At 38.8% G+C, this 11,033-nt stretch overlaps 1 protein-coding gene across 1 annotated transcript in view; it reads left to right on the top strand.

The window, feature by feature from the left end:
* Positions 1-9,774, top strand: part of CDC42 (cell division cycle 42) — a 45,964-nt gene extending 36,190 nt beyond the window's left edge. The window contains exons 4-6 of the mRNA XM_040645923.1: positions 3,429-3,538; positions 3,664-3,861; positions 8,729-9,774. Of these exons, the coding sequence (XP_040501857.1) occupies positions 3,429-3,538; positions 3,664-3,861; positions 8,729-8,818 (398 nt within the window). The 3' untranslated portion in view covers positions 8,819-9,774. The remainder of the gene's footprint in view (positions 1-3,428; positions 3,539-3,663; positions 3,862-8,728) is intronic.
* The last annotated feature ends 1,259 nt before the right edge of the window (positions 9,775-11,033 follow it).

Below are 11,033 nucleotides of genomic sequence, written 5' to 3' on the forward strand. Positions count from 1 at the left end.
TTACAGCAAAATTTCTTTCTGAAACAGAAAGAAACATGCATGTCACATAGGAAGCAGGATTACTAAGTGCCATTAAATTTTGAATAATTGGTTGTAGAAAAAAATGATTAGGTTTGAGTCTGTAGTGGTAAATACCGTGAAATGTTTAGTTTGTTTTCTTCTTGTATTTATAGTGCCCTACTGGAATGCTCTAAAAATGTGGCTTTTGGCAGTAAATTCTTATTTTTCATGCCATGAGATTCTTTCAGACTTTCATATGGGCTGGAGTCCTCAGTTCACACTGACTTAGTTCCTCTTGAATTTCAGTTTTATATATGAGATTAAACAAGGGAAAGGTCAGCAGCCCATGGAAGGTATCCCTGCTCTTCAGCAAATGTTGAAAGTTAAGCAGTGAGTTGGTGTGCTGTTAGAGTAGGTACAATTTAAGACTTGTAGTCAAAACCTGACTTGCACGTAGAGTGAAATTTTCTTCTTCTTCTTTTTTTTTTTTAAGGTTTTATTTATTTGACAGAGGGACAGTGAGAGAGGGAACACAAGCAGGGGGAGTGGGAGAGGGAGAAGCAGGCTTCCCGCTGAGCAGGGATCCCGATGCCAGGCTCCATTCCAGGATCCTGGGATGATGACCTGAGCTGAAGGCAGACTGAGCCACCAAAGTGCCCCTAAAGAGAAATTTTCTTGATCATGTTGTGTACCTTAAAGGATGCTCAGTGAGGACATTGACTCTATCAAGTGAATAATGGTATTTATGGTGTACTTAGAGGATAAATTTTAGCTGGATCACTTATGCTTGGATAATGAAGAATCTTGCTCATCTTAAGGGATTGCATTCATTCTTTTTCCTTAAATGTAGCACTTGAAGCAGAAGTAGAGGTAAGGTAGCCTACTTTCTGTTTATTGAACAATTTTATTTCTGATTTTTTTTTCTCCTTTGGAAAGGAAAAGAAAGATATTTATAGCTTCGAAGGTTTGTTTATCAGAAATAAACAGACTGACCAATACTGCTTTGGACCTAGTATTCAAAAAAGAACGGCTATTTATTTTCTGTCTTCATTGGAGTAGAAGGTTCGCATCTAACACATTGGACACTCATTTAGACGCTCTTAGTGGTGCTCAGGAATATAGAGTTGGATCTGTTTTTGATGTGCAGTAACATGGATTGATTGCAGTGGCTGAATGACTAAAAATGAAGCCCTTTTGTAGTCTATGTCAGGCTTAATTTTTTTGAAATATATTCATTCCATTTGAATAGAGAATAAAGCTAAGAAGAGGTATGTGAATGTGCTTTTTTTTTTTTTTTTTTTTTAAATAAGGCTTGGTTAGTTGTTTTATCTCCTTATTTTTAAAACCTATTTTTTGTTTGGTTTTATTGGAGCTTTGGTATGCAGTGTGGCAAAGCTCCAGCCAGTGTTGGAGCTCAAGCTGTTTAGATTGAGAGAATTAAGGAGTTTGGCTGATTTTGTTTTCTTTAAGCCCGTTCTTTTCTTTTTAAATCTCTTCCATGTCTGTCATTATACATTCTACATTATAATTTAAGAAGTGAAAGTTACACTTCTAAGTGTATACCTTTAAAGCCTTTGACTCTGACCCTAGCGTATTGTTAGAGTAAGCATGCACTCAGTACTAGAGGTGGTGATGATTTTCTTTTTTTGTAACCTCCTTCCTTCTTCCCTTTTTGTTTAACCTTTATTTTAATCTCTGTATTGTCCTGAAGATAGATACCTTTATTGTCTACTCACAATGTATTGCTCATTCAAGTGGCAATAACAGTAATGTCTTTAATTACCGTGTTTTGATAGCTACCCTAAATTCTTGTGTTCTCTCTCAGTGCTGGCAAAAAATGTTTTTTCACTGGCATGCAGAATATTTAACTCTCCTTTTCCCTTCCTTTAAACATTTTTTATTGTGGTAAAATACATATAATGTAGAATTTATCATTTTAACCAGTTTTAAGTGTACAGTTCAGTGACACTAAGTACTTAACTGTTCTTTTAAAACATAGGATTGCTGTAGCTCATTTTTAAAATTGGAGTGTTAGACCCTGTCCTGGCCACTCCTCCCCTCCCCTCATGGTTATGGAAATATGTGTAGATACTTTAAAAAACTTTTTATCTGGAAATAATTTTTAAGCCTACAGAACAGTTGGGAGAATTGTACCAGAAGCCTCCAAACACCCTTTAACAAGATTTACCAATTAGCATTTTGCCCTGTTTGCTTTATTATTGTCTTTCAATATAATATGCACATGAATTGTTTTTCCCTGAGCTATTTGAGAGTAAGTTGACAGCATAGCCATTTAGTCTTGAATAAATACATATTTCTTAAGAACGGAGACATTCTTGTGTAACAGTAAACAACTTATGGAAATTTAACATTGATACAGAACTTGAATCCAACATCTCTATTCCAGCTTTGTCAGCTGAGCCGAGTCCAGCGTTTTCTGCTTTCAGTACAGGCTCATGTATAGCGTTTAGTTGTCCTGTGTTTTTAGTCTTTTAATTTGGATCAGTTCTTTAGCCTTTTTTTTTTTTTTTTTTGTCCTTCATGACATTATTTTTATAGAATACAGGTGCATCTTCTCCCTTTTCTCCCCTTTTAAAACATTCCACACTTTGGATTTGGTCTGCGTTTCCTCATGATTAGGTTCCGATTATATATAGAATAGTACATTAGGGATGTGTCTTTCTCAGGATGTAAAGCTAAGGGCACACGATACTCATCCGCCACTCACTGGTGATGGTAATTTTAATGACTCAGCCAAGGTGATGTCCAGTTTCTTGGCAATATAGTTCCATTTTTTCCCCTTGCGGTTTATCAGCAGTCTTTAAGACCATACAAATATTCTCATTTTCACTGGGATAATCCTCACATAGGGGTGGCATCCATTGATTCTTGCCCAGGTATTTTTTTCTAGGTGTTCTCATTTTCACATACTGGCCTTTAATGCACACGGTAACTAAGCCTGTGAATATGCTTTGGGAGTCATGACGGGCAGTGGATTTTGTCAGCTGGGTTTCCCTGAGATTTTTGTTTCCTTAGATGGTATCACTGTTATTATTTCTTAACCAGATCTGAACAGGATTGATTTTAACCATTTCTGTAGCAACAACTTAACTGTTTTTATTGCATTATCGTTGGGTTGCTTATGGACACAAAGATTGAAAACTACAAACTGGTAATAAACAACTAATGTATAACAATTTCATTGCTGTTTTCAGGGATTGAAATATTAAATAGAATTAGCTGAGTAAGAATGTTCATCAAGTATTATATTACAAAAGCCATACATTTTATTAGATGAGTAAGTTGCTTTCTCAGTAATGGTTAGCATGCTCTTAGCTGCTTGCTTAATCTGTTGACTGACTTGTGATTTTTGATGCTGTGAGGACACCAAGATTCAGTTGCTGACTTCTCCAATTTTTTTCCTCCAGGGCAAGAGGATTATGACAGATTACGACCGCTGAGTTATCCACAAACAGATGTATTTCTAGTCTGTTTTTCAGTGGTCTCTCCATCCTCATTTGAAAATGTGAAGGAAAAGGTGAGTTGATCAGATACTCTTGCCCTGAGAAAGGTGGTCCCAGAACTTCTGTTGAGTTGTTGTAAAAAGCTTTATAAGGCTTGTGGATTAATTCAGATGTATTTTTTAAAATACTTCTTCTCTAGTGGGTGCCTGAGATAACTCACCATTGTCCAAAGACTCCTTTCTTGCTTGTTGGGACCCAAATCGATCTCCGAGATGACCCCTCTACGATTGAGAAACTTGCCAAGAACAAACAGAAGCCTATCACTCCAGAGACTGCTGAAAAGCTGGCCCGTGACCTGAAGGCGGTCAAGTATGTGGAGTGTTCTGCACTCACACAGGTGAGGACTATGTAACCCCTTGTTTATTTACAGTTGGGTAGTTTCTTAAGAGTATTAGGGTTCGGGGGTTATTTTTTTTTTTTTTAAAGATTTTATTTATTTATTTGACAGAGATAGAGATAGCCAGCGAGAGAGGGAACACAAGCAGGGGGAGTGAGAGAGGAAGAAGCAGGCTCATAGCGGAGAGCCTGATGTGGGGCTCGATCCCAGAACGCCAGGATCATGCCCTGAGCCGAAGGCAGACGCTTAACCGCTGTGCCACCCAGGCGCCCCTCGGGGGTTATTTTTAACAGTGGTCTGCAGTGCTCAAGAAAGCTGCTTGGGAAGACTAGGGCCAGCTTCATAGTATATATTCTTTTGCTAGAGGTTCTGTGTTTATGGAGAAAATTATTAAGCTCTGAGTAAAACGCTTGTGTTGGTGAGCTCCCATATTGTACTGACCCATTTGTAGTGGTTAGGGATTGTGTTAAAAATTTTTTATGGGAGGGTTCCAGATTAGCACTAATTTGCAAGAGAGTATGTGAATGATCCCCCCCAGACACTTTTTATCTAAATGTATCTGATCTTTTCCTGTCAATTCTGACCCCTCATGCTACAATTCAACTGTCATAGGGAATTAGAGTAATTGAAACTTTCATGTCAGAGAAAGCTGCGTTTGCTATTTCTCAAGCATGCTTTATAAAAGAGCATCAGTTCTTGTGTTTTTAGAGACATTCCTTCCTCATATGGTCCTCTCTGTCCTTCTGTCCTTTCCTGAATAATTTAATTGGAGCTCTTCTCCTAGTTTGATGGGAAACATGAGATTTTGAGGATAGGGAACAGTGTCCGAATATTTAGAGTGGGAGCTATAACTGACCTATGTGGTTTCATCTTTTCCACCCTCATGGTTTTACTGGCTGATTCTTCCCTTTGAGTACTGTTCTGGGGGCAAAGGGAAAAATTATGGAAATAGCACAGAATTATTTTATTCTATTGGTACCGGCGCTCTGAAGTTTGAACATTGAGCAAACATGTCTAATTAAAACAGGGCAGGGCTAAAGAGGTTTCTTATAATTACGTTAAATCCATTTAGATTTATCATGCTTACTTGTTTAAGTAATTGCTCTTTTTATTAAGTTTTTTAAAAAACACTATTAGATTCTTGATTATATGTATACTAAGGCAGATGGCATATATAATCAACCTATTATGCATGTACTAGGTGCTTAGTATGTATGGCCTAGACATAATTTAATAATCTCCAGTTCAGTGCTAGGTTGGATATTTAAAGATAAAATTTTTATGCTTAGCTGGGTATTCCACAGAATAATTTACAGGTCTAAAATCATTCTCCCAAACCCAGTTTTCCTTGGCAGTTCCGTTCTGTTGTAAAAGCAGATGTTTTAAAGTTCAGAAGATTTTATATCCTCTCACACACAGCACTGACTGAGATTAAAAAAAAAAAAATGCCTGATGCGTCTGTGTTTTGATACCATCATCAGGAAAGTGAGAGGTGTGTGTGTGTGTGTGTGTGTGTGTGTGTGTGTGTGTTGGGGAAGGATATATGTGGAACACATGCGTCAGATGATAACTAACTCTCTCTGCATCCTTCGCATAGCCCTCTCCTCCAAGTATGGGTTGCTTTTGGGGGGAAGTGGAAGCAAATAGACCATGTGGACCCAATTCTAGGTCGCTGGTGAAGTTTAAAGAATTGGATGCTCCCATTCAAGATTTTTTGCAATATGAACAGGTTTATACAGTAAGTCACTTTGTAGACAGTAGGAATTCGAAAAGGTCTTAGCAGCTACGTTTTTCTTACCAGATTTTGACGTTTGGAGAAGTCAAAAGAGAAGATAGAAAATGGGGTGGCTGGTTGTGTTTGGGAGATAGAACTTTCAGAATTCCAGATTCTGTTTGTCGATTCCTCTAAAACTGAACTCTTTATATAATCAGATAGTGTGAGTAAAGCAGAGATTTGTTTTATAGAGGATTAGTTATCTTGGTCAATAAGGAAGAAAGGGTTTGCTTTTTATGAAGGGGTGCCCTAATTTCTCATGGTCATCCTCTTTTTTTTCCCTTATAAAATGCATTTCCCTTTTCACCCTTCCCTTTTCCTGTTATATTTGACTACCAGTTTGCTCTGAGATGTGTAGAGAGAATTTTAGAGGAACTTTACTTTTGTTTAGCATTTCTGCTTTGTAAAAGACTTAGAAGAAAACTTCTTAACCTCTTTGCTTCTTTTTAAGTACTTAATGTTATTTCTCATTTATTTTGTACCTCATGGGATGTGTGGGTGCCAGTCTTCTGGGTTGCCTAGGGTTGGGGTGGGAATACCTGGGGTAATCTGGGGCTGGTACTTGTTACTGGAGCTGTGTTCTGGGACTTATGGGAGATTTTTACTTGGGATCAAACTGACTTAAAGAACACGTGACACCTCTTTGGGTGGTAAACTGTGGCTTCAGATTTAGGTGAGTTTAGGTGAGTCTTTAGACCTGGGCCCAAGGTACCAGTGCTGCTGAGTCACACTGTCACGTTGGAGTTCTGCCTGAGGTGTAAGTGTATTTCTGCATCTTAATCCCTGTAGATCTGAGAATATTCTTTGTTTTCACTCCATGCTTTATGCTCTGATATCCATGAAGACATCTTAAAGCATTGGACTGCTTGCTAAAACTCATTCTAGTACCCCATTCTTTGTTTTCCTATGACTTGGGTGGTGGTTACTTGCTCTAATAACATTACTGAATAACTGAAGTATATGCTGTTTCTAGAGTCTGTTTCTTAAACTTCTCCCAGGTGGTACTGTTGAACAATTAACACTCTTTTTAAATGTCTGAACCATTTTGTTCTGGGAAGCTGATTTACTCTAAATCCTGATTAATCCCATCCAGATATGTCATTGAATCTAGAAACATGTAGCATGCCTGTTAGTCTGCTGTTTGTGTCCTTCAGTTATTCAGGGGCTGAATTCACAGAAGCCTGAAATTGTAATTGATTTATTTCCAAAAGGTGTGTGTGCCATTCTTCTCATTGGAGATACTGGGGAGTTCTACAAGACTTACCCGACGCATCTGTCTTTTGTTTACGTATCTTTTTTTTTTTCTCCTGGCTTTATTTTCATTAAAATGTTGTTTTTTCAAAGTGTGATTGTTTTAGAAGTCAACGTACAGCATTTTCATAAAAATTGCTTTCTTGCTCAGTTAATCTTTTTTGTGTAAGAAGTTTCTGTTCAGTTATCTACTGTCCTGATAATGGGCTTTAAGCTCTTGCTCTCTGGCACTTATTTTTCTGAAGGCACGTTGCTTCTGTGAATTCAGCCCGTTTAATCCGGACTGCTATTGTATCTGCTAGTCTTTCTAATCCTCTAACCTGGCTGCTATTCTCTCTCCTCCCCTCTGTCTTGTAGAGAGGTCTGAAGAATGTGTTTGATGAGGCTATCCTAGCTGCCCTCGAGCCTCCGGAAACTCAACCCAAAAGGAAGTGCTGTATATTCTAAACTGTTTTCTCCTTCCCCTCTTTGCTGCTGCTTCCTGTCCCACTACTGTAGAAAGAGCATTTAAAAACAAAAGGAATAAAACCATCCTGTTTGAAAGCCTCTGCGTCTTTTTACTCACCACCTAAGAGCAACCTCTGTATTAGTTTTTGATCAAGAATGCAATATCTTATAGAATATTTTTTTGTGATCAGTAGTCAAGTTGGACTTGTTTAACTTTCTGCTTCTTGAGTTGCCTGATGCTCAGAGCTATTTGGTTTGATTACTATTGCAAAAGGGAACTTGGTGTGGCATTAAGAATGTTCTCTTGGAAAAAATAAGAAGAGTTTTAACACTTCTTAGCTCTAGATGGAGAAAATAACACAAACATCATTTTACTCTTATGATCAATTGTAATTGTAATTGCATGACAAACTTTATGGAAAAGGGGTGACCTGCTAGTAGAGTGTAACGGGGAAGGGAGGATTCTTCTCTCGTTTTCTTTTGTGCAGTGAAACTTTGTGTTGCTATTGCTTTGGCTGTCTGTGCTGTAGTGGAGTATTTGTCAGTCGGGGTGGGAAAGGTATTAATGTATCTGCTCTGCTTTATGAAATCATTTGTTATACTATCTTTTAAGAACAGCATCCATTTTAACCGTTGACTTAAGGTTTGTTAATGTTGAGATGTAAAGCTGCCACCTTTATATTTTCCTGCTTCTGATTTTATTGTTGTGAGGGAAACATACAATTGTGGTTACCTTCAAATTTTGAAATTAAAAATATACAATTGTTTGTATAAATGCCTGATGAAGCTTTATTCCTTTTGCACGGACTGGTTCTAGTTTTACATATGTATCAGGTGCCCACATTTTGCTTCCTTGAGCCCCCTGGCTTTGTCTGATTGGTGGGATGCAGGGAGTTCAGAGTGAAGGTCTTTGACGCAGCCGGGGTATCCGCGCTCTCCATCTTTGCCTGCGCCTTCCATGTAACAAGGATGCCGCTGCCCGCTGCCGGCCCTCTTGGTCCTGTTCCATACTCCGCTGTTTCATTGGAATGCAGAGCTGCTTCACTTGTTTTTTTGTAAAATGTTTCAGCAGCATATTACACAACTCATATTGAATGAGCAAATGACACATGTGGCTTGTTCGCTTCTTGTGACATACTTTGGTCTGCAAAAAGCTTTCTCAGAGGACCACTGTCTCATTCATGAATATCCACTCCTCTGCTCCTGAATTGCTGAATCCTTCCCGTGTCCTGCCTGGACAGAACTTGGTGAAGTGGGATGATTGTGTTGTGATTCAGAGTTTTTAACGTTTCATTCTTTGCGCACTCTTGGGGGTTTGAATGTTTTTAATTTGATCTTCAGCTTTATTATACTGAAAATCAGACTGCCCATTTTTTTCTTTCTACCCCTTTTCAGAAAGGCCTAAAGAATGTATTTGACGAAGCAATATTGGCTGCCCTGGAGCCTCCAGAACCGAAGAAGAGCCGCAGGTGTGTGCTGCTATGAACATCTCTCCAGAGCCCTTTCTGCACAGCTGGTGTCAGCATCGTACTAAAAGCAATGTTAAATCAAACTAAAGATTAAAGATTAAAATTCGTTTTTGCAATAATGACAAATGCCCTGCACCTACCCACATGCACTCGTGTGAGACAAGGCCCGTAGGTATGGTCCCCTTCCCCCTCTCAGTACTAGTTAATTTGAGTAATTGTGTATTGTCAGAAAAGTGATTAGTACTAGTTTTTGTTTTGTCGTTTAAACAAAATTTTTTTTGTTTTTTTTTTTTTTTTGGTTTTTTTTTGTTTTTGTTTTTTTTTTTTGTTTGTTTGTTTAAAAACGAGGCATGCTTGTGATGACTCTGTAACGGACTAATTTGGGTTGTTGAAGCTGCTCCCGGGCTCCATCCACTCTGGAGAATGATCTGGGACGTTTAGTTTGTTTTCGTTTTTGTTTTTGTTTTTCTTCTTTTTTTTTTTTGTGGGGGTGGGATGGGGTGCGGGGAGTGTGTGTGGGGTTTGTTTTTATTTAGTCATGTTTTTTTAAATTCATTAACCATTGGACAGCCCTTAAGGGGAGGAGGACGGATTGATTCCACATTCCACTTCCTAGATCTAGTTTAGAAAACTCGTTCCCCACCTGGTGCTCTTAGGAAGGAGTATAGTAAATGCCTCATTTAATAACATACTCCTTTTTGAAAGTTGCCTTTTCTCTCCACCCTTGAGTAGGTCCAGTATTTGATGAAACTCATGAAAGTGGGTGGAACCTGTCTTGCCCCTCCTCTTTTCTAGGATGCACTATATATGTGACTGTGACTTTCAAGGAAATTTGTTTGCCATTTGCTGATTTTTTTTTTTTTGAAGTTAATTTCTAACTTCTTTCACTGATAAATGAAGAAAAGTATTGCACCTTTTGAAATACACCAAATGGATTGAGTACGTAATTAAACACCATTTTTTTCCCTGTCAGTCATTGTCTTATATGCTTAGCATAGATGTCCAGCTTAATAGCGTACGATACGGTGTTCCTAGAACACAGCGGAAGACCTGGGAAATCGAGGAAATGTGAGGGGTGGCGCTAGGAGACAGATGTCTGTGGAATGATGCACATCCTCTTTCAAGTTGGGAGGATGGAGACCTGCTTCATGAAGAAGCTGGGGGTGTGGGTGGGGGTGGGGAGAACATTTAACAACATGGGGACCAGTTGGGGGAATCCCCTTATTTCTGTTTTGCATATGAGGAACCCTAGAGTAGCTAGTTATGGCTCTCTAGTTTAATAAAAAAATCATGGAGTCTTATGAAGACTCTTCATAAGTGTTAATAGGGATTTTATCCACTTATTTTGGTTGCAGTTTCCAATTTTTAAAAATGTTTAGGTAATCTTCTCCACCTTCCCCAAATCCTAATTCTTGTAGATTCATTAGTGTTGAACCAATGCTTTCTCATGTCTCAATTCTTTGTATATGCATTCTTTTCAGATGTATTAAACAAACAAAAAACCCTTCACAAGCCAGCCTGGGGGTTGTTCTTTTCCCTCCGCCTCTTTTTAGATCCGTAGGAGTCGGCACTTGACTCTTAGTAACATCAGTTTCTAACAAATTTTGGGATAAAATTTTAAAGCTTTATTGTTTTTAACGTACTTTATTTCCTTTCTGGCCTTCAGTTTGAGGTGATGGTTTCCGCTCAGTATGTGCAGCTTTGTGCCTTCTCCTGTGAGTTTGGCAGGTAGCCTGCAGACTCCTTCTCTTTAAAACCAGGTGGGTTCATGGCAGTCCTTAGTGAAGGCGATGCTCCGGAAGCTCCCTGCTCACGTTGGGAGGGAATGGCAACACACCTCTCGCATCCATTTGTTAGTTGGAAAGCAGCCAGTTTTTTTCTCAAGTTTTCTGTGTCAGTGCTTTTCAGACTTTGTTGCTTACTGGAGTACAGCTTGAGCAACGGGTTTTTAAAAGCTTTCCATGTATTTGCAGAACACAGCCAAGTTGGAGAACCATTGCTCCTCGATTGTTACCCAGACTGCTTCCATCAGATTCCGGATTCTATGCTGTGAATCTGAATATGGGACACATCTTCTTTAAGTGATAGGAATGATTCATTTACCTTGAGGGCATTATGCTGCTCTGTAGCAGAGTCTTAGAAACTAAGAGCTGTTGGTACAGTGTAACCTCATTTTGGTGGTTTTCTAAGTGGAATCGTGTTTGGCTTGATTCCATGCTTTGCTGGAGCTA

Source organism: Ursus maritimus, unplaced genomic scaffold (assembly GCF_017311325.1).
Source record: "Ursus maritimus isolate PB19 unplaced genomic scaffold, ASM1731132v1 scaffold_32, whole genome shotgun sequence".
Classification (NCBI taxonomy): domain Eukaryota; kingdom Metazoa; phylum Chordata; class Mammalia; order Carnivora; family Ursidae; genus Ursus; species Ursus maritimus.